Here is a 26,555-nt window from a genome sequence, read left to right on the forward strand (position 1 = left end):
GGTTTCGGAATGTCAGGCTGTTCCCGAGACTGTTGAGGGCAAATGCTGGGATATGATGTAGCAAAGTTACACTTACAGTCTGGCTTTTACTGGTACAGTAGTCTCGACCCCTTTCAAAGCAAAGGCTGGTAGACTATCTATTGTTGGTGTGTTAGCTTGCATTTAGTTTGCAGATAGTTTGAGGATTCATGCCAAACATTACCTTATCATTATGGTTCATGAGTTAAAGACATACGTAACATTAAGTGCATTAAATGTCTAAAAAAGACAAGACTTTTGTTATATATATTGATGAGTTGTGTACTGACATTATCCCAGATGATTTCAACAATGTTCAGAACCAGAGAAATACAGGATTTTATTCAAGGTAACTGACTACAAGTACAAGGTGTTGGCAAAGTTCATGTTCAAACATGTGGTTTTAAAATCAACATCCAGACTAACAACCCTGCCCTACTGCAACCAGATCATGATAGTCATGACGTCAGCACCCTGATAATTTAAGATATGTGAGAAAAATTATTTGTACAGAACCAAAAGTCAAGACACCTGTATTTTCTGAAGTCAAAATGTCAAAATGTTTGCTGTAACAGGAAACAGCAGTTGATTTTAGATACATTTTGGAGAACTGAGATTAGAGATCACCACTTGTTAATTTGCAGCATGTTGCTCCTATAGATGACAACGAGTACACAATGCCAACACATACTCAGCCTGTTCAGCTCTTTGGTCGTTTCTGTGGTTCTGGCTTTGAGCAGGTCTCTGTTTTCAGTCAGGCAAGGACACGTTTTATTGCTGGCCTGGAGACGCTCAGTCAGGTTGTCTCTGATAACAGAGAGATCTGCAGCTGAACACCCTTCTGAGACATAGTCTAAAATAAACAGAGACACCAGCATTTTTATGTTTATATCAGCATCTCAGTATTGGATACCAAATAATGACAAACAGCAGGTACAGTATGAGATACATGTGTGTTAGATTAAAGATGGTTTAGAATGATTTGTTGTTTGGATTGACCTCTACACTACTGTGAATCTCCTACTGTATATGTGATTTTTGATTTATTAACACTAATAATAACAATTGTTATATTCATTAACTGGACCTCCATACTTACTTCCTCATTATATAGTACATGTAATACACCACGTCTATCAAGTAATGCAACTCTTTTAACACAGAGTTATACAGTGTACATGTACAGAAGATGATACAATTTGTTCTTGTTTCTTTAAGAGTCAACAAAAACTTAAATACAAAAAAGAGACTTGTTTCCTGAGCACACAATACTTGTTGTATCCGTGTGATACATGTGAACAGTTACTGTAATTACTCAAGTCGAAATGTTCCTGACTTCTGCCTGATGAACAGTGATCAGAAATCCAGTTAAATTACACATAACCAGGTCATATATTATGTAGTCAGAAGTAGAAAAGCTTTCTGTAGTGTTTTAATAATGATAGACTTCTTTTTTCATCATCTTTCCCAACAAATGTGCAGAATTGTAAAAAAGTATCCAAGTCATACTTGAGTAAAAGTACAAAGATTATGTTAAACTATTGCTTTGCTAAAAGTGAAGGTCACTGGAGGAGTATTTTAATCAAAGTCTGAACGTGACTGATATTGAATTTAAATAAGCATTTCAAGTATTTCTGGCAATAAATGAACTGAAGTATCAAAAGTAAAAGTAAATCATACATATATTTACATGTATTCAGCCTTTTTCTGATTACCGGAGTCAGATTTTCTTTTTATCTGATGGCCAATAAAATAAATATATTCAAAATGATTTTAAAATAAAATACGGTGCATTTGCTCTGATGGGGCATGTAATCTGCAAAGTAACTAGTAACTAAAGTTGTTAAATATGTGTGCCTCCTGTTTGTCTCCAAAATGTGGTGGAGTGGAAGTCTAAAGTAGCAGAAAATGGAAATACTCAAGTAAAGTACAAGTACCTCAAAATAGTACTCAAGTACAGTACTTGAGTAGAAGTGATTAGTTATTGTCCATCACGTTGATATTAAATAAACGTTGACAAGAGAACTGACACCAGTAATCAAACATGGTTGGAATATGGCACTCAAAGGAAAGCTTGCTTGATGCTTGTGTTCATCCAAAGCTCTGCTTAGTTAAAGGTAAAGTAAATATAAATATTCAAGCAGCTAAAGCAGAAAAGCTGTCTTTGCTGCTTGAAAATGTATATTTACTTTGTGAGTAAAATGTTGTATTCACTAAATTTAAAAAGTGTGTTTGATATGTGTGGAAATTGAATTAAAGGTGCATTATGTAAGAATTTTAGTTGAAAACATTAAAAAATTAAATAAAATGATCAGCAGAGTGTAAATAAATAACATTTGGATGCCATGACATCTGTGCATTGTGTTGCAGAGACATCTAGTGAGGTTAGCATGCTAACCAGGCAAGCTCCCAAGCTGGTGTTGTAAACACCCCTCTACTCTTTGATATGCTGCACCCTGTCTGTTTTTAATATGAATAGACAGGTGGCCGATTTTGACATATGGCACCTTTAAAAAGCTGCCTTCTGACTTTCAAACAAAACAAACAAAGAGGAAGTGAGGAAAAGTCAGAAAAGATTCATTGAGAAAACATGACAGAGATAATAATGCAGGACAGCAAAACATAAATTGAAAACTAAAATAGACATCTTAATAAAACAGGAGCAGAATTATGCTCCTAAGTTCATTATTCAGATTTCTGAATGTTGTTTAGACTCACAGGTGACACCGATGCTGATGAGTCCAGCCAGAAGGACAACACTGAGCAGCCCCAGACAGAGAACAACAGCTCCATGAAACCTCTTCTTTGAGCTCCTGGGACCTGAACACAGAGAAGACATGTGGATTAATAAATCATACAACTGCAATCAGATGATAATCAAACAACAGATGATAATATACATCTGTTCACAGCTCAGTCTGTCAGCCTCTCCGTCTGACTGAACATTCTCACCTCTCTGATTTGTTGAAGGTCGTGGTTCAACAGACTTGATGTAATCAGTATTAACATAAATCTCCTCCATCGCTCATAAGGTTCCCAACTCTTTCCTAAAGGTTCAGCTCTGCAACAGACTACAGCACATGTAACTGATGAAAGTTCTGTTGGTTTCAATTTCACAGTGTTTTAATTATAGAGGAAGTCACGAGTTTCAGAGGTGCTGAAAGTGTCTTGTTTGACAATCATCTGCCACCTCTTTGAATTGACAAGACATCTACTGTGGCATACAGTTCAGGACAACAGCATGAGAAAATTGGATGAAAAACCTGTGAATATTGAATGGCACAGCAACCCTGTTAATGAAACCGCACCCATCATCATTTGTTTCAAATATATAATGTTAGCTGTCTACGAAGATAGTTAATATGTATCTGAATTAGTGAGTCAACAAGTACTAAGGTGGCAAAATTATAGGTGATGAAGGATGTTTCGTATGTACTGCCCAGTATGATCCTCTTTAAACAATGTCTCTCAAACAAACATGCTTTTCAGCCAGCATGCCTCACCTTGGTCATGATTTTCCTCAAAGACTTAATCTAATAAGAAATGCTGTGAGTTTGTTCCTGCTGATAGTCGTCTTCTACATTCTGCAGTACAAAGTTGACATGGACTTCTCGCTCCTGCAGGCCTGTTTTCATATAAATGGCTTCCTGTACTTGTACTTGACAAATCAAATACACACACTTCACATACACACACACCTTACATCACATATACACGTCACATACAAACACGTCACATACGCAGACAGTATACTTTCATATACTTTAACATACATCCAGTATGAGAAGCCTTTCTGTTGTCTGCCGATGTTCAGAAAAATACATTAAACTGAGTTTAACCTCCTGTAGTGTAAATGTGTTTGAGAAATGATAACTGAAATATATGACAAACCATAATGTTATTGTATTGTTATTATTGTACAATAAGGTACTTCAGACTTGAAACTACTGAAAACATGTACAGTTCATAAGTGAAGCTGTGTCATCACTTTAAATCATGTCACGGGGCTACTGGGGCCAAATGCAGCTCTCACAGGGCGAGGGCCAGAGTGCACCCCTGGATGAGACGCCAGTTCATCCAGGTCCCCCGATGCCAGAGGCTGCGCATCAGGAGCAGTTTAGGGGTTCAGCATTTTGCTCAAGGATGCTTCGATGTAGCTCAGTTCTGCCCAGGGGAGCCGGGGTTTGAACCAGTGACCTTCTGGTGGCTGGTCACCTGCTCTACCCGCTGAGCTACAGCCGCCCCCCCTAAAACTCAACCTGAGAAAAACTGTACCACTCATATCAGTCCTATTCAGACACTGAGTGAGAAACAGAATTTGTTGAAGACGACATTGGGCATTAAATTCAGTAAATGTGATTGTTTGAACAACATTTAACTGCTTTAAAATGAAGGATTTTTTTGACATTGGTCAAAGTTTTTCTTGTTAAATTGATTTGTGGTGTAAGTATGAACATTTTACATATGAACAGCAAATGAAAAACCCACTCTGATTAGTTTCATAAGAAAAAATGTTGACTTAAATGCAGGGACGTGCACATGATTATAGAGGGGCAGGGGCTCAAAGTCAGAAAACGGCAGTATGTTTTTTTTTCAGGCCTTAGTAACACAATAAGTAGATTAATGTAAAATTAATAAACAAAGTACTTATAGAAAGCTAACTACTTAGCTGTGTATCCTGTGTAGCTGTGAGTGATTTATTTTATTAGCCTACAGTAGTAGTAGCAGTAGTAGTTGTAGTTTCATGCAGAAGTATTCATGCAACTACAACTACTACTAGTACTAGCCTACTACTAGTACTACTACTACTACTACTACTACTACTAAATATTATTACAAACAGAGTTTTGGAGCGGTGGTTTGCTCCTATGTGGTGTTTCTGTGGTCGTCCCTCAGTCTGTGGCAGGAGGACACATACTCAGCTGCTAGTCTGCAGCACTTTGGTTTCTCACCTAAAACATATTTTAATTTGTCTACGTCTGGAAGTGTCTCAAATTCTTCATAGTGGTTTTTAAATTTGGGGAAGAACATTTGTCTAATTTGTTTATATTTGTCACAGCGGAGTAGAACATGTTACTCAGTCTCTACTTCTCTTTGTGAGCAGAGCGAACAGAGTCTGTCCTCCCTGGGAGTCCAGGTCTGTCTGTGTCGGCCGGTTTCCAGAGCCAGACTGTGTCCGCTCAGTCTGTATCTGCTCTCTCTCTCTCTCTCTCGCCTCTGTGAGAGACGGAGCGGAGCGGCAGCGGACAGAGAAGCAGCTTTAGGCTCAACACACACACAACACCATATTACAAGGAAATGCGTACGGTAGATAACCGTGGCGTTTTTATACCGCCGTTTTTTTACATCCCTATGCACAACACACAAAAAGGGCACTTTTTAATACGAGGCAAAAAGGGCAGGGGCTGAAGCACCCCTTGGGCCCTATGTGTGCACGTGCCTGCTTAAATGTATAACAAATGTAAGGAGCCCATATAGTTAAATAATGTTGAAAATTTGTTTTTCCTTTATAATCTTTATACTTCACTCTACTTCCCTTTTCAAGTGAGAGAACATGACAATTCTCCCAGCATCTAATGCACAACCAACTTGTGCAGCAGAGCTGATCCTCCACAGAACACTTGAGATTCTCATGAGCGATGGAGGAAATCTATGTCAATGTTGAACATGACAACTCTGTTGGCTAAAAAGTATGATGAAATCGGAGAGGTGAGAATATTGAGTGACAGGCTGAACTCAATATAGGAATGTGTGTTATCATCTGTCATTAATGCAGTTCTATCATTGAGTGAACTCACTGGTCTTCTCTGTGTTCAGGTCCCAGGAGCTCAGAGAGGAGGTTTCATGGAGCTGCTGGTCTCGGTCTAGGGCTGCTCAGCGTTGTCCTGCTGACTGGACTCATTGGCTTTGGTGTCCACTGTGAGTCTAAATCATATTAAGAAGTGTCTTTCAGACCGTGACTCCGTTCAGCGTTCAGCTGCAGAACTCTCGACTGTCAAAGCCAACTTGACTGAGTGTTTCCAGGCCAGTGGCAACAAGGTCTCTTCGCTGTTACAAGACTCTGAAAGGCTCCAGAATTTGCATGAAGTAGTAAGATTTACTTGCTTTGTATTATTTTTGTGTGACATTTTTTACTCCGAAAATCAATGATTAAGTCACCATGATGATTATGGACAAGTGGCAAAACTGTGGACTTTCTCTGCGTGTCACTACACTACTACATTACAGAAGCCCTAGGTTAACGGGGAAGTCCATGCCAAACTTGACACGGATGCAAACTCAAAAAAGGCCCTACAAGAACTGTATAACGTAATCATCAGCAACATGACTAAACAACTGCATGGGATTGAATTTTCATTGTAGCTGGTGATTTTAATCAAACCTCAGACCTGTTTTACCTAAATTCCACCAGCATGTTCAGATCCCCACCAGAGTAAGAAATATCCTGGACCATGTGTATAAACTGTACACATCTACAGATCATCAGTGACATTAGTGAAGTGAGATGTCTGCACAGAGCCGAAAGGATACTAAAAGACAACACCCACCCAGCCACAGTCTGTTCACCCTGCTGCCATCTGACAAAAGATACAGAAGTATCTGCTGCCATACCACCAGACTACAGAGCAGCTTCTTTCTTCAGCTCTCACAGAGACTCCTCAATTCATCATCAACACTTCTTTTTATGAAATAGATGTGTGTTGTTTTTTCTGTGATGTAGCATAAAAGGACTCAAACTGTTTCGCTTTGCAACCTTAGTGATGTAAAATTATAACTAAATGAGCTTAACTTAGCTGGGAGCCAGTGCAGTTATTTAATGGTAGGTGTGATGTGCTCCAAGGACCCTGTGTGGCAGAAAACACTTGCAGCTGAATTCTGGACATGCAAATCTTTAACCGCCAAGTAGGTAAGCCAAAGAGGAGGGGATTACAGTAACCAAGTCTGATTATCTGGTGATAATCAGGTGAAAAAGAAATTCCTAGGACAACAAAATACAATTTCAGATTTCCTCTTAATGGCAGATCGTCCCGTTGTAATATAACTTTTAGACGTTGACGTTTGATCACTTTTGTACATTTTGTATGTTTTTCTTAGTTTATTTTTGCTGTGACAAAACAATACCTTGTATTTTTTCAATAATCTGTGATGTAGGGATATACGGGTCCTGTGGTGTTGAAAGTAGGCCATCTGATGTTACCCCAGAAAATCTCAATTCACAGCCTAATGTTGCATGCATTGACATGAGTGTTGATCTGTGATGTCTCTTGATTTTTGTATCTTACAGTGAAAACCTGTCCTGCAGGATGGATGATGTTCAATTGGTCCTGTTACCTCTTCTCCAAATTCAACATAAAATGCCATTTTTAATGACTACTGCAGTCTCAAAATTATTCAACCCCTTCATGACAAGCATCTTTAGTACTTAGTAGAGCACGCTTTTGCTGTTTTGACCTGCTGCAAACATGATGCATAGCCAAACACCAGCTTCTGGCAGCGTTCCTGAGGAATCTTAGCCCATTCCTCATGGGCAGAGGCCTTCAGTTCACTAATATTCTTGGGTTTGCCTGCTGCAACTGCCTTTTTCAAATCCCACCAGAGATTTTCAATGGGGTTCAAGTCAGGCGACTGTGATGGCCACTCTAGTATCTTCCAGGACTTCTTCTGAAACCAAGCCTTGGTGGACTTTGAAGTATGCTTGGGATCATTGTCCTGTTGGAAGATCCAATGACGCCCAAGCTTCAGCTTCCTCATTTTCTCCCAGGATTTCCTGATACTTGATTGAATCCATCTTGCCCTCCACACACTGCAGGTTTCCAGTGCCAGAGGAAGCGAAGCAGCTCCAGAGAATCACTGAGCCACCGCCATGCTTCACTGTAGACAGGGTATTCTTTTCAGCGTATGCTTCATTCTTCCTCCTCCAGACATACCGCTGATCCATAGGCCCGAAAAGTTCCAGTTTTGTTTCATCGCTCCACAGAACAGAATCCAAAAACCTCTTTGGCTTATTTATATAGTTTTGAGCTAATTGGAGCCGACTTTTCTTGTGCTTTTAGGTCAGTAGTGGTGTACGTCTTGGAGTTTGTGCATGGAGCCCTTCAGCGTTTAGTATGCGCCTTACTGTGGAAACTGAAACCTTGCTGCCTGCTGCCATCGAGTCTTGCTGCAGGTCTTTTGCAGTCAGTCGAGGGTTTTGACCACCTGCCTCCTCAGGACTCTGGTGGCAGCCATTGATAGCTTCCTCTTCCTGCCACATCCAGGTAGTGTAGCCACTGTTCCTTTAACTTTAAACTTGCGAACTATGCTTCAAACTGTATCTCTAGGAACATTCAGTGCCTTTGCTATCTTTTTGTATCCTTTTCCTTGTTTGTGCAAGGCAATGATCTCTTCTCTGAATGTTTTGGACAACTCTCTTGACTTTGAGCCCTTGATTGTTTGCATCAGGTGTGCTTGAGACCACACCTGATTTGCAAATGTGTGCTCTTATGAGGAATTCTATTCAGGGGGTTGAATATTTTTGAGACTGCAGTAGTCATTGAAAGTAGGATTTAGTGTTGAATTTGGATAAAATCCTTGTAATATTAGTTTTATTTAACTATTTTACTGTTCTTGTGTAATTTGTTTATTGCAAACACCTGAAAAAATTTAAATGTTGCCAATAAACCTAAAATGCAATAGGGGTTGAATAATTTTGATTGCAACTGTATGTGTTCATTTTAAAATTCATGACCCTCTAAATATTTCACATACTACACACTACTGCTTTAGCCAGTTTTCTGAAAATTGTTTGTATCAATGAGTACATATCTAAACGTAAAGATGAAACCTGCGACAGCAACTACTCTGTCTTTCTGTGGACAACATGTTCATCAAGATGTCTTTCTGTCAACAGACATTATGCATGATCGTATACATTTTTTAATGCAGTCCTTCATTTTTTCTTCTTCTAGGTAATATTTGATTATAATGATTAGGTTACAATAATAACATTTTTAATGTGAATTTGTTTGAAAATAGCGTTTAAGCCCCACAGATAAACACCTGTGTACATACTGTGTCTTTCAAACTAAATATAATGTGGGTATGTTGACTGAAGTTTCTCTCTGGGTTCACAAAGTTACTCACGTTACTATAAATTGATCAATCTATGATTATTAAAGTTAGAGTTACAATAGTTTGAGACTAAAGTCAGCCTGTATAGATGGACTAGTGAGTAGATGAGTCTTCGTGTTCACTGTGATGAAATTTAATATCCCCGACAACCTCCGTAGTCCCATTTAGACACTTGTTAGCAACCACCACTTTTAACACACATAAACACTTTATAATTCAAACGTTGGTTATTTGATGTAATTGAACCTTGAAACTGAAATGGACATGAATATATGTCTGACATCACCTTTAGTGACATTAATTGTGGTCAAAGCAGTGAACGTGAGCATAAATGTCTTTATTCACCAAGTTGTCTTGATTGAACAAAAAGTAAAATTTTGATTGTCAAACTCTATGTAGCTAATATTTACATTCGACACAAGTTGGTTCAGCTCACACTGGAAAAACATCATGTCCCCAGCGAGTGTAGAGACCTCATTGCTGATTACTACTCCAATTTCAGGATGAAGGTCTCGTCGGGAGCAATAACATCACGTTGGCACAAGGTGGAGATCGGCATAATCACAGGGTGCACTATCTCTGTGACACTTTTCTCCCTAGCCATGAACATGCTCACCAAGTCTGCTGAGCCAGAGTGCAGAGGACCCCTCATCGAAATCCGGACAGCGGCAACCCTCCATCAGGGCATTCATGGATGACCTCACAGTCATGACAGAATCAGTCCCAGGCTGCCGGTGGATTCTTAAGGGACTCGAAAAGGTGATGGATTGGGCCCGGATGCGATTCAAACCAGCCAAATCAAGGTCCATGGTGCTGAGGAGAGGGAAGGTGGCAGACAATTTCCGCTTTAACATCACAGGCACAGCTATCCCAACCATCACAGAGAAGCCAGTCAAGAGCTTGGGCAAGGTTTTTGACAGCTCCCTGAGAGATACAACATCTATCCAGTCGACCTGTACTGCGTTGGACAGCTAGCTGAAATCCGTGGACAAGTCGGGCCTTCCAGGAAAGTTCAAAGCCTCGGTACACCAACTCGGAATTCTGCCCAGGATCCTGTGGCCCCTCCTTGTCTACGCAGTCCCCATCTCTACAGTGGAGACTTTAGAGAGGAAGGTAAGCAGCCACCTCCGGAGATGGCTTGGATTACCAAAGAGCCTGAGCAGCCTCGCACTCTATGGGAACACCAACAAACTGCAGCTGCCCTTCAAATCCTTGGAGGAGTTCAAAGCCACAAAAGCCAGAGAAGTGGTTCAGTACAGGGACTCACGTGATCCGAAGGTGGCTAAAGCAGGGATCCAAGTGAGGACTGGAAGGAAGTGGAGGGCAGAGGACGCAGTTCAAGAGGCAGAGGCAAGGGTGCGTCAAAGGAGCCTGGTGGGAGTGGTCACACGAGGCAGAGCTGGGCTAGGCTCCTTTCCAACTCCCCAAACAAACACCAGCGGGAAGGAAGGGCGCCGCTTTGTCCAGGAGGAGGTGAGAGCTGCAGTGGAGGAATTAAGAACCGTCAAGGCTGTGGGAATGAAGCAACAGGGAGCTTGGACAAGATGAGAGCATGCTATCGAGAGGAAAGTGACTTGGGCTGAGTTGTGGAAAGCCGAGCCTCTCCGCATCAAGTTCCTCATCCAGGCAGTATACGACGTGCTTCCAAGCCCATCAAACCTGCACATATGGGGCATAGCCGAGACACCAGCATGCCCACTGTGCTCCAAGCGAGGAACCCTGGAACACATTCTCAGCTGCTGCACCAGGGCACTTGGAGATGGGCGGTACCGCTGGAGGCATGACCAGGTTCTGAAGACCATCGCTGAAGTTATCAGCGAAGGACTGGTGTGGGCGAAGCGGCTCCGACCCTCCAAGGAAACCATTGCCTTTGTCAGAGCTGGGGGGCAGCCAACCCCGGTCAGAAGAACATCTGCAGGAATTCTAACCTCTGCAAAAGACTGGCAGCTGTTGGTGGACCTTGAACATCAGCTGAAGTTCCCCAGCCACATTGCAGCTACCACCCTGCGACCAGACATTGTTCTTGTGTCTGAGTCCAGCAAGCAAGTGCTGCTGCTGGAGCTGACCATCCCTTGGGAAGACCGCCTGGAAGAAGCTTTTGAAAGGAAGCTCTCCAAGTACACGGGATTGGTCAGCGACTGTCAGCTGGCTGGATGGAGAGCAAGGTGTCTCCCAGTGGAGGTTGGATGCAGGGGTTTTGCAGCCCGTTCCCTGACTAGAGCCTTCAGCTATTTGGGCATCGAGGGAGAGAGAAGGAGGAGAGCCATCCGCAGTACCACCGATGCGGCAGAGAAGGCCTCAAGATGGCTGTGGCTCAAAAGAGGAGAACCATGGAGTCATGGTAGTTAGCCAGCCATCTGGACACAAGCGGGGGCCTGATCAGCCCCGGCTGGGTCACCTGGAGGAGGGCGTATTATGTTGAAAGACCCGAAACGTCCTATGATTTCAGGCACATAACTGACAATGTGTCCAGAGGCATCAGCAGATGTATGTACACAGCACTCAGTATAACATAGGTACAACAACTGTGGTAATAATAAAGCTGCTCTGGTAGTCATTGCCTATGACTCTACAAGTGTAGACAAGTACTTGTAAATCCAAGTTTTCTGTGTTCATTTTCACAGTTTAAAGTAGTAGATTTGGTAACCCCTTAATTTATAGCCTGCTAATTATGTTGTCATGTGGGAAAATTGCTTAGAAATAACTAAAATCAGTGATATAATGAAAAGTTGTAGTGGCAGAATAACCAGGAATTACTGTACAGAACTTGGTAATTATAGTATCAGCATAGTTAGGTAATACCAGGTTGTGTAATTTTGTCACAGGAGTTAACCCATTATTATTCTGTGTACCTTATAAGTGTAATGTGAGCTCTTTCAGGAACATACAAGTGATTTCCATTTGATAGAGAACAACATGGTAACCTTCACATCAGATATCAAGTGTACAGTATCATCACCTTGAAATGTCAATTACAAATACATAAGGGTTCTTATGCTGAAAGTATTTGGCTGTGTCTTGAAACTGGCTGCTGCATTTATTTTGTGCAACAAGAATTTTAACAAGACATGCAGACCCTTCAGATATGAGATCAAACAACTTTATTATTATTATCAGCCTATTAATAGCCTGTTTTTATGATAGAATAAGGGATACAAATGCTAAATGCCCAATAACAACCTAAGTATTAGCTAATTCCCATGTAATTACAAGCGATTCAATTTCAGCTTTTCTGAAGAAATCACACGGAGATCTCAATTCCCGGACTGTCAAAGTATTTATAAATGCTATGTTTCAAAACTCATGTTAACACTAAGGCATTTTTGCACAGATCCACTTCAGAGACTTATCACACCGCAGATCATTCCAGCTTTCTTTGGCATTCCCACTAGATACGATGTGTACACAGTCCTCTTCACCCCACGCTTGGCTTCGACCACCATTATCAGGCTGCCCTTTCAGCCAGTACCTAGGAGGTTATTAAGGAAGTGAGTCAGTCTGATTGTGATAACAATTATTCCAACAATCAGACAGAAATGACTCTAGTAATGTACAATAGTTGTCTATGTGTCTATATTCAAATAAGGTGCTGAACATCTACAGTTTGCCTTACGTCACAGTCGGTGGAGTTCCATCAGTCCATTTCCAGGTCCTCTCCTCTTCTAGGTCATTCAAACCAATCCAAGTATCTTGCTTGATGGTTTTAGAGATGAATTCCTGTTCAAGGTAAAGGAAATAAAGACATTATTTATAGCCAAGTCTGTCATATTATTTTAATAGGGATTCATCTGAATGATACAATAACATTCACTTCAAACTTTTATGAGCACAGTAGGATATAATAAATATTATTACTGTAACCTGATCATCATAGCTAATACACAGTAAATACAAGTATAGATATAAATTCATTACAAAAGATGGGAGGGCTTGAATCACTTGGTGTTTTCTGTATGAGGGGAAGAAAATGTGTGTGTGAGGCAAACATCATTCTGAAGGAGGCAAAGGGGGAAAACTCTGATTAGCCATTGTGCCACAATTAATATCACTAATGGTGATGTCATACAGATAATCATTTAACTGAATAACCCACATTTGAATTATAAATGTTTACATGTCTTAGAAAGTCGGTTGCTAACAAATGTCTAAAGGAGACTACAGAGGTTGTCTGGATATTAAACTTCATCACATTGAACATGGAGACTCATCTATTCACTAATCCGTCTTTACAGGCTGACTTTAGTTACAAATTATTCTAACTCCAACTTTACAACTTGTACATTGATCAATTTATAGTAACGTGTCTATAATAGAGTGTCATACGATGCTTAGTGTTGGTTACAGTAGGTTGAAGTCATACGACTGCCATGTAGGCTAGTTCTTTAATAACATTAGCTTTTTACATCTGGCATTTTTTACGCATCAAAAATCATAAAAGTGGTGTTCCTCTGTGCAGATTATCTCACTGAATAAAATGTGTGAGTATCATAAACTTGTTTGACACAGAGTTTATTCCAGTAATCCAAGATCTAACCGAAAAATCTCACAGGCCTTTTGTCGAGAGAACCAGGGTGATGCTAACTTCTGGGTTAGCCTAAAAGAATACAACATTCCTGCAGCACTCTGTACCGCTGGATTGTTTGATTTTTAATAATACATCATAGTTTATTTGATTACATTTTATATTAATAATCTAAATCTCCTCGTAACTAAAGCTTTACAATAAATGTACTTTATCTGTCGCCTGGTAGTGGATTTTATGAATAAAGTAGAATAAAATGGAAAACTCATGTCACAGTTCAGCTGTGGCAGTCAGGGTTTTTTGTTATTGTTTTCTCCCCGTCTGTTTCCCCCCTCCTTTCTCCCTCACCTCCTCCTTCTTAGTGTGTGTGTCTGTCCTTGGGTGTGCCTGCTGCACGGAGAGACTCACCTGCATGTCATCATCTCATCAGATCCTGCTATATCAACCCGGTCTCTTCACTACGGAACAGTATTAGGGCCAGGGATGAGGAAAAAACATGAGAGGAGGCCGTTTTTTTTTTTCATTATGCACCTCAAGCAAAAAGTCGAAATGTCGAGAATATAGTTGAAATGTCGAGAATAAAGTCAACTCTTCTGGTCACTCAAATTAAGTTAGGGGAGTGGCCTAGGAGCAACTGACAGGTATGCGAGCTGCCCGAGCATCCGGTCTCTGCCATTACTACATCCTTTCAATTTCAGCTTGCACGAATGCGGCCACCTCTTCCATGCCTGTGTGGTTTTTCCTTCTGAACAGACAAAGTTTTCGGCACAATCTCTTCAAAGTCCTAATACTGACAACTACACTGTGTTTATGAGCTACAAGAGAAATAATTTCTCTTTTACTGAAGCCGATTCTGAAGTGCAGTTTCACCGGTTCATCTACACAAGGCATTTTGTTGAGGCTGGTATATGCGCTGTTTGATGTAGTCTCAAAAGGTCGACTTTAATCTTGAAATGTCAACTTTATTCTCGACATTTCGACTTTATTTACAAAATTGTATTTCAACTTTATTCTCGACATTTCAACTTTTTTCTTGAAGTGCATAATCAAAATAAAAAAACTTTTTTCTCACCCCTGGCCCTAATACTCTTCCTTGACTACTCCTGTGCCAGATTGTTCCATCCCATATGGTGACTATACCCGTGCTCAACTCTCAAGTTTTTGCTATCCAAGTATTTCTAGTGTTGCTACGTTTTTGTGTGCTCACGCTTCAGTGTTTTTGCTGTGGGATTTTGTCTCATGCTCGTGTTTTTTCCCTCAGTACCCTCAACGATTCACCGCTCAGCCTGCAGCTCCACCTGCAGCTCCACCTGCTCACCTGTGTGCAGGGCCGCCCCTGGCCAAACTGGGGCCCTAAGCAGAATTTTATTTTGAGGCCCTCTCCAATTACAAAATGACTCTTTCAACAATGGAAGAAGCCTTTCACAGATGCACACGTCTGCATTTTCTGGATGCAAAGTCATCAATGAGGTCATCATATGACAGCTGCTGTGCCACTTCTGAGTTGATGCTTATGATAGCCAGGCCACTCAAGCGTTCTTGCACCATTGATGAGCTTCAGTTTTTGCTCAGCAAAGGCAACTGTAACAGGGAGAGTTACTGCAATGGTGGTAGCCTCCTCACAAAGATTAAAATGCAATTCATGCAAATACGACTACAACTAATAATAATATTCATTATGATGTGATTTGATGATATTTCTATATTTAAATATTTTTAGATACTTATTTTTACATTTAGTACTTAGGTTCTATATTCCTTCACTGCTGTTTGCTGCTGCAACGCTTTGAATTTCTCCATTGTGGGTCAAATAAAGGATTATCTTAATTTATCTTATTTTATCCAATCTTATATGACTTATGAATTAAATTCACCAAGAGATGGCGACATTTTACCTCCATAAAAATAGCCCAAAACTTCTACTGATAGCATAGATTGATAGGCTATAAACCTGAGCCAACATACGACCACCAACTGGTCAATTAACCGCTCCTTTTTCAACAGAGGTGAATGTGGATGTAGTTAACAAGACATTCAATAAATGATAATCAGGGCCGCTGGAAAATTTAATCTCCAGTCCACATCTAGACAGAATTATCCTCTCTTCTGTCTCATGATTAGCAGGCTAGCAGCTGGGGTGTAACATACCCACCTTCAAGTGAAGCACGAGCCTCCTCTTGTTTAGACTTTGTCAAATCAAATCAAATCAAATCAAATCAAATCAACCACTTGACTTGCCTGCCTGCCCTCGTCTCTCTCAACGTTCCAGCCTTTTGTTGTAAATAAATACCTTTGAACTGTTTTACTGCCTCCAGCCTCTGCATTCTGGGTCAAAGAAAAACCCCACCTTAAAGGATAACTACCGTTTTTTACAACCTGGACCTTATTTCTAGCAAAATATATGATCATTTACTCACCCAGATAACTTTGGTGTCATTTGCAGTCGTTTGGACGAAATTAGATCCAGTGTAGCACCGGTATATCCATATAATGCGAGTGACGGGGCACCGAAACACAGCCTATATATAACGCATTATCTGCCACGAAACTAGTTCATTTCACCAATATTTTGTTACGATACGCTAGTGCTATTCCCCTCTGAGTCCGGGCTCGTCTGTTGTCAACATCCGGGGTCAAACTAGCAGTAGCAGCTACAGGTAAACAAGCCGGGGCTGTCGCGGGTGCGCGCGCAGCTCAGAGACGACATCTTCCAGGTCAGAGGTAGTAGGTCAACCTACAGACCCCGGATGTTGACAACAGACAAGCCCGGACTCAGAAGGGAATAGCACTAGCGTATCGTAACAAAAAATTGGTGAAATGAACTAGTTTCGTGGCAGATAATGCGTTATATATAGGCTGTGTTTCGGTGCCCTGTCACTCGCATTATATGGATATACCGGTGCTACACTGGATCTAATTTCGTCCGAACGACGCCAAATGACACCAAAGTTATCTGGGTGAGTAAATGATCATATATTTTGCTAGAAATAAGGTCCAGGTTGTAAAAAACAGTAATTATCCTTTAAAAGAACAATCTGGCCCCATGGACCCAGCGGAGACCGAAAACTCGCGCCATGTCTTCTCCTCTCAAGGAGCCATGGTTGGACAATGTGAGCAACCACTCTCTATTGGACGTGCTACGAGGCTTGACATCCAGTGTTTTGCAGCTCAGAGGCTGCATGGACCAAGTGGTGACCCAGCGCTCAGCCATCTCGCTGGAATCCCTCAACTCACCACCACCTGCTTCTCCCCCACCTACACCTGTAACTACTTCCACTACCTCACGTGAGCCATTCATTCCCATACCAGCAAGGTTTTCCGGAGAATTAGGAAATTTTGGGTAACATCTACATCAATGCTTCTTAGTCTTTGACCAACAACTGGGCTAAGATTGCTTTTGTAAAGAGTTTGTTAACAGATAGGGCATCTGAGTGGGCAGTAGCAGTGTCTAAATTACATTCCCTGTTTTGCCAGTCATATCCCTTATTTTCTGCAGAAATGCTAAAAATATCTGATCACCCGGTACAGGGTAAGAAGGGTTTCTAAACATCTACTTTCTCTCAGACAAGGGGCTTGCTCAGTTGCAGACTGTGCCATCAATTTCAGGATATTAGCTGCAGAAATTGGGTGGGATGATGCTGCCTTACAAGTGATTTTTCAGCGGCATCTAGCGGATAATATTCAGGATGAATTGGCTTCTCGTTGATAAAACCACCTCCCTGGAGGACCCCATTTCAATGTCTATACATTTAGACAATGTAGATGGCATGTGCCACATGCCATCTACACCCTCTGAAGAGCCTGTACAACTTGGCAGGATGTGTCTCACCCTAGCAGAACGCCAGCAGAGATTCAGAGGAAGACTGTCTCTACTGTGGACAACCTGGACATGCCATCTCCCTCTGCGCACAGCTGCCAAAAGACCAGGCTCATCATGCAACAGGGGGGCGCTGATGAGCCGATCAACTGCTACCTCCTCTTCCCCCTCTTGCCTCCAGCTCCAAGGAACTCTCTAGTGGGCTCAACAGACTCTCCCACTTCAGGTACTGATTGGCTCAGGTGCTGACGGTAACTTCACTGAGTCAAATCACTCATCGTGCTGCTCCCCTCACTCTCCTTCTTTCCAGTAATCATAGAGAGACTATTCTTTTTTTTGTTATCCCTTCATCTCACTCCCCAGTCATCTTAGGTCTCCTGTGGCTTAAGATTCACAACCCCCATATTGATTGGTCAGCGTCCAGAAGTGGAGTATATTTTGTCATTCCCATTGCCTTCACTCTGCTGCCCTCTCCTGCTATCGCTGCACTCCTGCCACCCCTGAACACATTGACTTTTCCTCTGTTCCCTCCGACTATCACGACCGTAGCAACGTATTTAGCAAAGCCTGCACTCTCACTACCTTCCCAAAGACCATATGACTGTTTGATTGACCAACTTCCTGGTGCCTCTCTTCCTACAAACTGTCTCTACAACTTCACCTGCCCTGAATGAGACGCCATGGAGTTATCACCAACTCACTTACAATTGGACTCATTCGCCCCTCTTGCTCACCAGTAGGGGCAGGATTTTTCTTTGTTGCTAAAAAAGATGGATCTTTAAGGCCATGCATTGACTACAGAGGTCTGAATGACATAACAATTAAAAACAAATACCCTCTCCCTCTCAATGACTCAGCATTTGGACCTCTCCACCAGGCCGCTCAACCTGCGCAATGCTTATCACCTGGTGCACTTTCGAGAAGGAGATGAGTGGAAGACGGCGTTTAACACTCCTCTCTGCCATTTCGAGTACCAAGTCATGCCTTTAGGTCTCACCAATGCCCTGCAGTGTTCCAGGCCTTGGTCAACGATGTTCTCTGCAACATGCTGAACCGGTTTGTCACTTCCACTCTCCATCCGTCGATTTCCTGGGTTTCGTCATTGAGCGAGGGCAGATGAAGACGAACCCCAGCAAAGTGCAGGCAGTGACTGATTGGCCGACTCCTGAGAACCGTAAGCAACTTCAGCAATTCTTTGGTTTTGCCGACTTCTATCTGCGTTTCATCTGCAATTACAGCAGTGTGGCAGCCCCCCTGACTCAGCTCACCTCCACCAAGCTCCCCTTTCTCTGGTCCTCTGAAGCTGAAGAAGCTTTTGTCCATTTAAGGAAGCTGTTCTCCTCTGCTCCGGTTCTCTCTCACCCTGACCCCAGTCTACAGTTTGCCGTGGAGGTTGACGCCTCTGACACCGGAGCAGGAGCCGTCCTGTCACAGTGATCACCGCCTCTCTCCAGCTGAACAGAACTATGACGTTGACAACCGTGAGCTACTGACCATCGTCCTCACCCTCCAGGAATGGAGACATTGGCTGGAGGGAGCTGCCTATCCTTTCCTTGTGGACTGACCATAAGAATCTCGCCTAACTGTGTTCGGACAAGCAGCTGAACTCCCACCAGGTCTGCTGGGCTTTGTTTCTGATTAATGTCCTTGTTATCTGTCTTTCATTAATTTGTTCCTTTATTTTTTTAGGGTCTTTGCCACACTTTGTTACGTTTTAAGGGGAAATGAGATGAGGACCCAAACGGAGACCACACGGGAGGCAGGAGTAGGGGAACAAAAAGCGAGCTATAATAAAATAAAGCTGAAATACAAAAATAGAGAGAACTAGAAAAACCGGAAATGAGTAACAAGCCAAAAAAACAAAGTAGCAACATAACACTCCAACAAAAGCCAAGTACAAATCAAATGAAAAATCAAGGATTCAAAATCCAAATATACCAATGGGGAGACAAAGGAGGAGACACTGGGGGAGACACTGGAGAAGAATGCAGGGTGGCAACACTGGTGAAGGCAGACGGACACGGAGGATCATGGGCCAAGATGGAGTACCATGGAACAACACGGAACGAACTGACATAAGGGAGAACAAAGACTATATATACTAGGGATGCAACAGTAGAGTTTTCCCACAGTTCGGTATGCATCACAGTTTTTGGGCCACGGTAACGGTACGGTTTCGATATCTTAATATAAAACTACTCACACTAGCAAAGGCAATATTGCATGTAAAAATAATTAAAAGCAGATATAGTCAAACCACAAACCTTATTATAAAAATTTAACAATTATCTTAATTGCCTTCCACAAAAAACACATGCAGTATCCAATCAAGTTAAACAGCAAACATTATTGTAGTATTGTATTGTACTGTATTGTATTGTTTGCCTTTGTGTATTGAACCTAACAGGGCGTATTGAATGGTTCGATAACATGTTGAATATTGTCGCATCCCTAATATATACACAGACACACTAATGAGGGGATCACGAACAGGTGGAGTGAGGATGGAAAAGGACAGGTGAGGGAACGAACAGAAAAACACTGGGAGGGAAAAAACACAGGAGGAACTGAAAAGCAAGAAGTGACACATGAGGGCATAAGATTAAAATAAAACAGGAAACACAAGAACAAGACAGTGAATTGTGACACACTTGGCAAAAACTGAGGTGCACATAAAGTATTTAGGAAGGTAAGAAGGCATGTAGGAGTCAATTTTTTTTAAACACCTGTAGGTCACCTTACAATCTATATATAACTCCACACTACCTGTTCTTTATAAGTGTCAATGATCACCAGCTCTGCTCCTCTGTCTCTGCAGTCTTGTCTGCCTTTTTCCCAAGAATCAGTCTTAGTGGAGAAGAAATAGCAGGTACAATTGAACGTGTTCCATCCTGCAGGACAAGTTCTCTCTGGAAAAAGCATCAAAGTGACATTAAAGATCAGACAAGGTTTGTGTTGTTCAGTTTGAGAGGTTGTGGATTAAATGCATGTTCTTTGGATGAAAATGTTGTTAACTGATATCAGTTGATATTTATTATACAGTGAGGACTTAAACCAGAATGGAACAAAATAACTCATCAAAAACAGAATATTTTTAAACGACAATAATGTTTTGAATGGAGGCTATTGATCTCTACTTAAGATGTGTATATTTTTTTCATTAAGATGTGTTGAAGAGTTGATCTAACCTCTTTGAACCCTGTTCGAACTGTAAAAACCTTAACTACCACCTTTGAAGGGGCTCTTGGAGGGCCAAGCCACTGTTGTGTTTGATCATTAATTAGGCTGTAAAAATAACACGTTCATATAGATTAATTAATTGCATAAAAAATGACCTGTTAAAAAACTATTGCAGATGTGCAAGTTTAGAATGTCCACTTATTCATTGATTCACTCATCCACCAAAATACATTTGCAATGAAATATTTTTAAATGCTTATGGAAAATATTGGCATATTTGATTAATTTTGATTAATTAATCACAAAGCCTGTAATTGATTAGATTATTGTTTTTATTGCTTGACAGCACTAACTGTTAAGATACTGTACAATAATGTACTATACAGAAGCCCTGAGAGGCAAGTGAGAACAAAAAAATCTGGCGATCAACTTTCAAAGTCTGACCTGAATTGTTTTCTCTCTTGTTAATCTTTTGAAGTTCCTTAACTGCTTTGTTCACGTGCCTCTCAGATCTCCCGTAGAAGTAATACTTTTGTGTTCCCTCGCGATACTTTCCTGAGCATTATTTCCAACTCAATAATACTCAAAAAGTAAGGCAATAAGGAAATACAATATTGTAAATTGGATTCCACCCTAAAAAAGGCTGCACTTTCATTAGGTGGATCACAATCTTATAAGGAAGTGAAAGTCTTTCAAGTGTGGAACAGAGGAACGATCCTATCACAGAGTCAGTGGCCACACTGAAAAAAACGTATGATATGGAAAGTATTAAGATATCTAAGTTGACAAAGGTGCCTTAACATAAATATATTCCTGTTTGAATGATTTGAAAGAATAAATAAAGTTACTGGTAGAAGGCAAACTGGCCAAAAATATAATTTACAGAACTGAGAGTAGGCTATAAGTGTCTCACCAGCATGTTCTCTGGATACTGGTGTTCTATAAATGAGGCTGTGGCAGATCATGTCCTTCATGTTAAGAGACAGCTGTGCAGAACTGACACAGGCAGGCGAGCACTCACTCTGTTTGGACAAACGCTGAAGTCTGTCCAGCTCTTTGGACACTGAAGTGAGGTTGGCATTCAGCAGGTCTCTCTCTTCAGACACAGAGGACAGCTTGTCATTACTGGCCTGGAGACGCTCCGTCAGGTTGGCTTTGATAGTGGAGTGTTGTGCGGCTGAATCCCGGTCTGAAATAAAATCAAGATTCACTCATGCATTGATACTAATGCTGACTAAAGTTTCTATATTTGAGTCAAAATCATCTAAGATTTTGGAAGATGTTCATTCTGCTAATGCAGTCTATGAAATATCAACCTAAAGGCTGAAATGACCCTGAAATCCAAACAGTGTTGTACAGTCTTTATAATAATATCCTCTGATCTTTCCCCAGCAAATATCAAAATACTGAACAACTTGCACCTGAATTCAGTCATGGTTCAGCTCTTGATCATCCACAGATTTTCATCTATGTCATTTTGCTGCACTAGCTGCTTGAATATATCCCTTTTTACCACGGCTGGAAAATCATATTCATGAAGGAAAATAAAATTGAAAGAAGAGATCAGATTTTGGTTAAACACGCGCATCTTTCAGAGCAGAATAATATGGGGCTCCGATTGTAAAGTTGTGCATGCTAAAATAAACAGCAACTTTTTGCCACATTTAGCAACAAACCACGTTTAAAAAATGTGAATTTTTTAATGTTACTTTTGACCAGATTTACAGCAATATTTGTGAACTTTGTGATAATTACCTCTCTTGTAAAAATATAATGTCAATGTTAAATCTAAATAAAAAATCAGAATCTAAATGTTAAATTTAAATATAAATGTTAAATCTAAATTCTGAATGTTACATCTAAATATCACGGGTGAAACTACATATTTAGCTAATATGCAAATTCACACTGCCAGACACCGGAAGTACCAAAATAAAAGCTCATTGACGCGAACAAGCGATATCCACGGTCTTCTTCGGGAAGTCAGACGGAGTGATTGCGCTGTGGTGGCTCTGTGGTGGATTCTGTAGCTGTCGCTGTAACTGTCGCTGTCGTTGCGTACGCATTGCTGAAACTGTGTTTTGCCGCCAAAACGGCCCTACCAATGTTTCCAGCTAAGTCACTGGACATGCTGGCAGGCAACATGAGAGCACGGTGAGGAGACGTGACTAACAGTGCAGCGCAATCACTCCGTCTGACTACCCGAAGAAGACCGTGGATATTGCTTGTTCGTGTCAATGAGCTTTGATTTTGGTACTTCTGGTGTCTGGCAATGTGAATTTGCATATTAGCTAAATATTTAGTTTCACCTTTGACATGTAGAATTAACATTTAGCATTTAGATTTAGATTAACATTTAGATTTAGATTTTTTATTTTTTTTTTATTTTTATCTAATATTTTATTATTAGATTTAACATTGACATTATATTTTTACAAGGGAAGTAAATATCACAAAGTTCAAAAATATTGCTGTAAATCTGGTCAAAAGTAACAAAAAAAATTCACATATGTTTTTTAAACGTGGTTTGTTGCTAAATGTGGCGAAAAGTTGCTGTTTATTTTAGCATGCGCAACTTTATATCGGCGCCCCATAGAATAATGAAATCACAATCTCACCCTGATATTGACTTATGAAAAACAGACTCACAGGTGACACCGAGGCTGATGAGTCCAACCAGCAGGACAACACTGAGCAGCCCCAGACAGAGAACCACGGCTCCATGAAACCTCCTCTCTGAGCTCCTGGCACCTGAGCACAAGAAGACATACCATAATCATAACCGATGATGATATACAACAACAATATGCACAACCCATCTGTGTGAGTGAGCATTCTTACCTCTCTGATTTGTTGAAGGTGTTGGGTCGACAGGCTTGTTGTTGTCAATATTTGCATAGATGTCCTCCATCGCTCAAAAGGTGACCAACTCTCTCCTAAACGGTCGGCTCGTGTGAATGATGATGGTGGTTTCAACTTCTCTCAGGGTTTCAGGAAGTCATACGTTTTTAGAAGTGATGAAAATAGTTTGCACGGTAAACATCCACCACCCACTCAATATCTTTAAGTTTCATATCTGTGTAATGGCACATGAACATGCACATGAACATGAACATGCATTATAGAGATTTTATTTCAGGAAGAATGAATAGATTATTTGATGTTGGATCGCTGACTTTAAACTACCTCAAAACAGGAGTGAATGAATGTGTGGGGAACCACCAGAACCCACCAGAGATCCCTTTACCTCAATGATGTAACTTTATATTTATTGATTACATCATATTATAATATTTATTGTATTCTCACATTTATTCTACCACAAGTATTTGTAGCATGCCTGCCACGGTTACCGCGGTGACACAATCACGTCAGACCCACTGCAGCGTCAAGCTTATCGCCGCTGTTCGTTTGTTATGTTTTTTTAAGGCCTTTTAGGCTGTTCCAATTTTTGCTCGTAAGTTCTATTTTTTGAAAAAATAGTAATTATTACAATTATGTGTAGCATATTTTCTTCACGCCATGTGTTTGAAAGTTTTCCCTCATGGTGACGCAGCGGCAGTTAAACTTTCTGATCGGAGAACGTGCCACCCAGAACGATGCGCTTTGCATCTGTCTGCTACAACCTGGTCAATCCATGTCTCGTCCCGAAACCCAGTGTTACTTCTCCTGTTTGGCTTTGAGCTCGATGAAGAGGGAAAGACTTTAGATGAGCAGGACGATGGAGCTGTGCAGCCAAGACCCAGTGCCTCAACAGACAGAGACAAGAAAAGGAAACTGGCAGACCTCCTTAGTAAAAAAAGAGACCAGACCCAGTCAATCCCCAAGAGAGTCCAACTCAAACAGAGTTGATCAGGTATTTACAAGAGGAAGCCGTGGACTTGCATTCAGATCCTGTGGGAGAAAATGGTTCTGTCATGGTTCTGTATCTGTTTGGTTTATTTCCTGTTTTATTTTGAAATTGTTCCCTTGTGTGTTGCGTCCTACTTGTCACTTCCTCCTGTGTTGATTACGTCACCTGTCCGTGTCCGTCCTCTCTCCACCTGTAGGCTACCCCGTCTCGTCATTACTGTGTATTTAGCCTTTGTTCTCCCCCGTCTTTGTCGGATCGTTTCGTTCGTTCGTTCACTTCCATGTGTTTCGTTCGTTTCCCTCTGTCTTGGTCCGTGTATGCTGTCACTCCGCCGTTCTCTTTCATGTTCCCGTTCCTGTTTCTGTGTCTTCCCGTCCTTCTTCGTGTTAGCTCCTAGTCTGTGTTAGCCTGTGTTTGTCATCCTCCGTCTTGGTCTGTCTCTCCCCGTGTTTGCCTCCCAGCTTGGTCCTCAGTGTTTCCTCGTGTCTCCAGTGTTTCCTCATGTTTCCAGTTTTGGTATGTTTGGTTTCTCTTTTGGTTTTGTACTTTGCTTTTGTTTGCACTTTGCTTGCCTTTAGTTGTTACTTTGTTTGTCTTCTAGTGTCATTTTTAGTTTTTTCTGTGTTCTCCTCATTGTCAGTGTTTTCAGCTTTGCTTATTAAAGCTCGCTGTGTGTGTACCTGTGTGTGATCCTGTGTGTTTCTGCATTTGGGTTCTCTCTTAGTCTTTCCCCTTTAATTCCCCCTTAAAATCCTGACAGGGTCAACATATCTTTTGGTCACTGAATTTTCTTCTCATCAACGGGTATTAGAACACAAAAATTTTGTGGTTTCATAGTCTGTCAAGATGAGTGAAATTTTCTATTTTGTGTAACAAAATTAATAAAGTCATTAGAAAAGAAAAATGAAAAAAAAGCCTGTTTGTTCAGAACAGATGTAGTCATTCACAAGACAAGAGCACCAGATGTAGGAAAGCATGTGGCAGACAGTTTTTCCTTAGCCCAGGCTAAAATGTCCTTGAAACTGTACTCTTTTATGACTTTATGTGGCAAAACATGCCTGGAATCCTGTTCAAGATGACCCTGACAATACTATAATAATGTAATTTGAGCTGACCCTCCCATTATTTTTCTTAAAAACTATATAGTAAAAGAACTCAAATTTGGGGAAATATGTTAAGGAAAGAATATGAGGAAATTATTAATTGTATACTGTGATTTGAGTCGACTTTCCAATTTGTAGTGTAAATGTGTTTGAGAAATGATAACTGAAATGTATGACAAACCATAATGTTATTGTATTGTTATTATTGTACAATAAGGTACTTCAGACTTGAAACTATTGAAAACATGTACAGTTCATAAGTGAAGCTGTGTCATCACTTTAAATCACCAAGACTAACTCCGTGCACTACTAAAGATGTGTTAAAGTGTTAAAACTCAACCTGAGAAAAACTGTACCACTCATATCAGTCCTATTCAGACACTGTGGCATTTCACCACTTCCTTTTTTATTTGTCAGGCCTGAACCAAAGTTGTCACAACCTTTCACCTACCAAAGAGCCTTTTAGTGGCCTGTACTTTGATCATACTTCTATCACTTTGTCTCCTTTGTTCATTTAAAAAACACATTTTGCAGACACAAGCGTAAGAAAAAACAAACAGCATTATGGTTTCCCCCTAAACACCTTTTGGTAATGCACAGTAGTTGAGTAAGAAACAGAATTTGGTTTTGACAAAGGTTTGGTTTGGGTAGCCACAGGTTTTAAGTGTTCCCCCAATGTGCTTCTGTTCCTTCTCCTTCCCCTCTGACTTAGTGGGCACGGTCTCAGCCCGATGGTTTAGGGTTCTGATGACCCAAAGCTTGTACTCCAGTGTGCGATGAGAGTCGAACGCTGGAGCACAAGCTGGATCCAGAGCAGACAAAGAGGAGAAGATGAGGAAACGTAACATCATCATTCCCTATATCGGAGGAACATCTGAGAAACATCATATCCCGGTTCACTTTAAACCTATCAGCACACTGAGGCAGAAACTTGTAAATCCTAAGGACAAA

General features: G+C 41.0%; 1 protein-coding gene across 1 annotated transcript; it reads right to left on the reverse strand.

Annotated features, from left to right (window-relative positions):
- Nucleotides 1-12,274: 12,274 nt before the first annotated feature.
- LOC311262464 (C-type lectin domain family 4 member E-like) lies at nt 12,275-23,559 on the reverse strand (the record flags this gene model as incomplete). The annotated part of the gene is made up of 6 exons (XM_084361849.1): nt 12,275-12,598; nt 12,743-12,846; nt 20,235-20,377; nt 21,670-21,837; nt 23,298-23,399; nt 23,490-23,559. 6 exons carry the CDS (start codon nt 23,557-23,559, stop codon nt 12,442-12,444), a joined length of 744 nt encoding a protein of 247 aa, XP_084217975.1. The 3' UTR covers nt 12,275-12,441.
- Between the last annotated feature and the right edge of the window lie 2,996 nt (nt 23,560-26,555).

Source organism: Pagrus pagrus (genome assembly GCF_965226575.1).
Source record: "Pagrus pagrus genome assembly, chromosome: 9".
NCBI lineage: Eukaryota > Metazoa > Chordata > Actinopteri > Spariformes > Sparidae > Pagrus > Pagrus pagrus.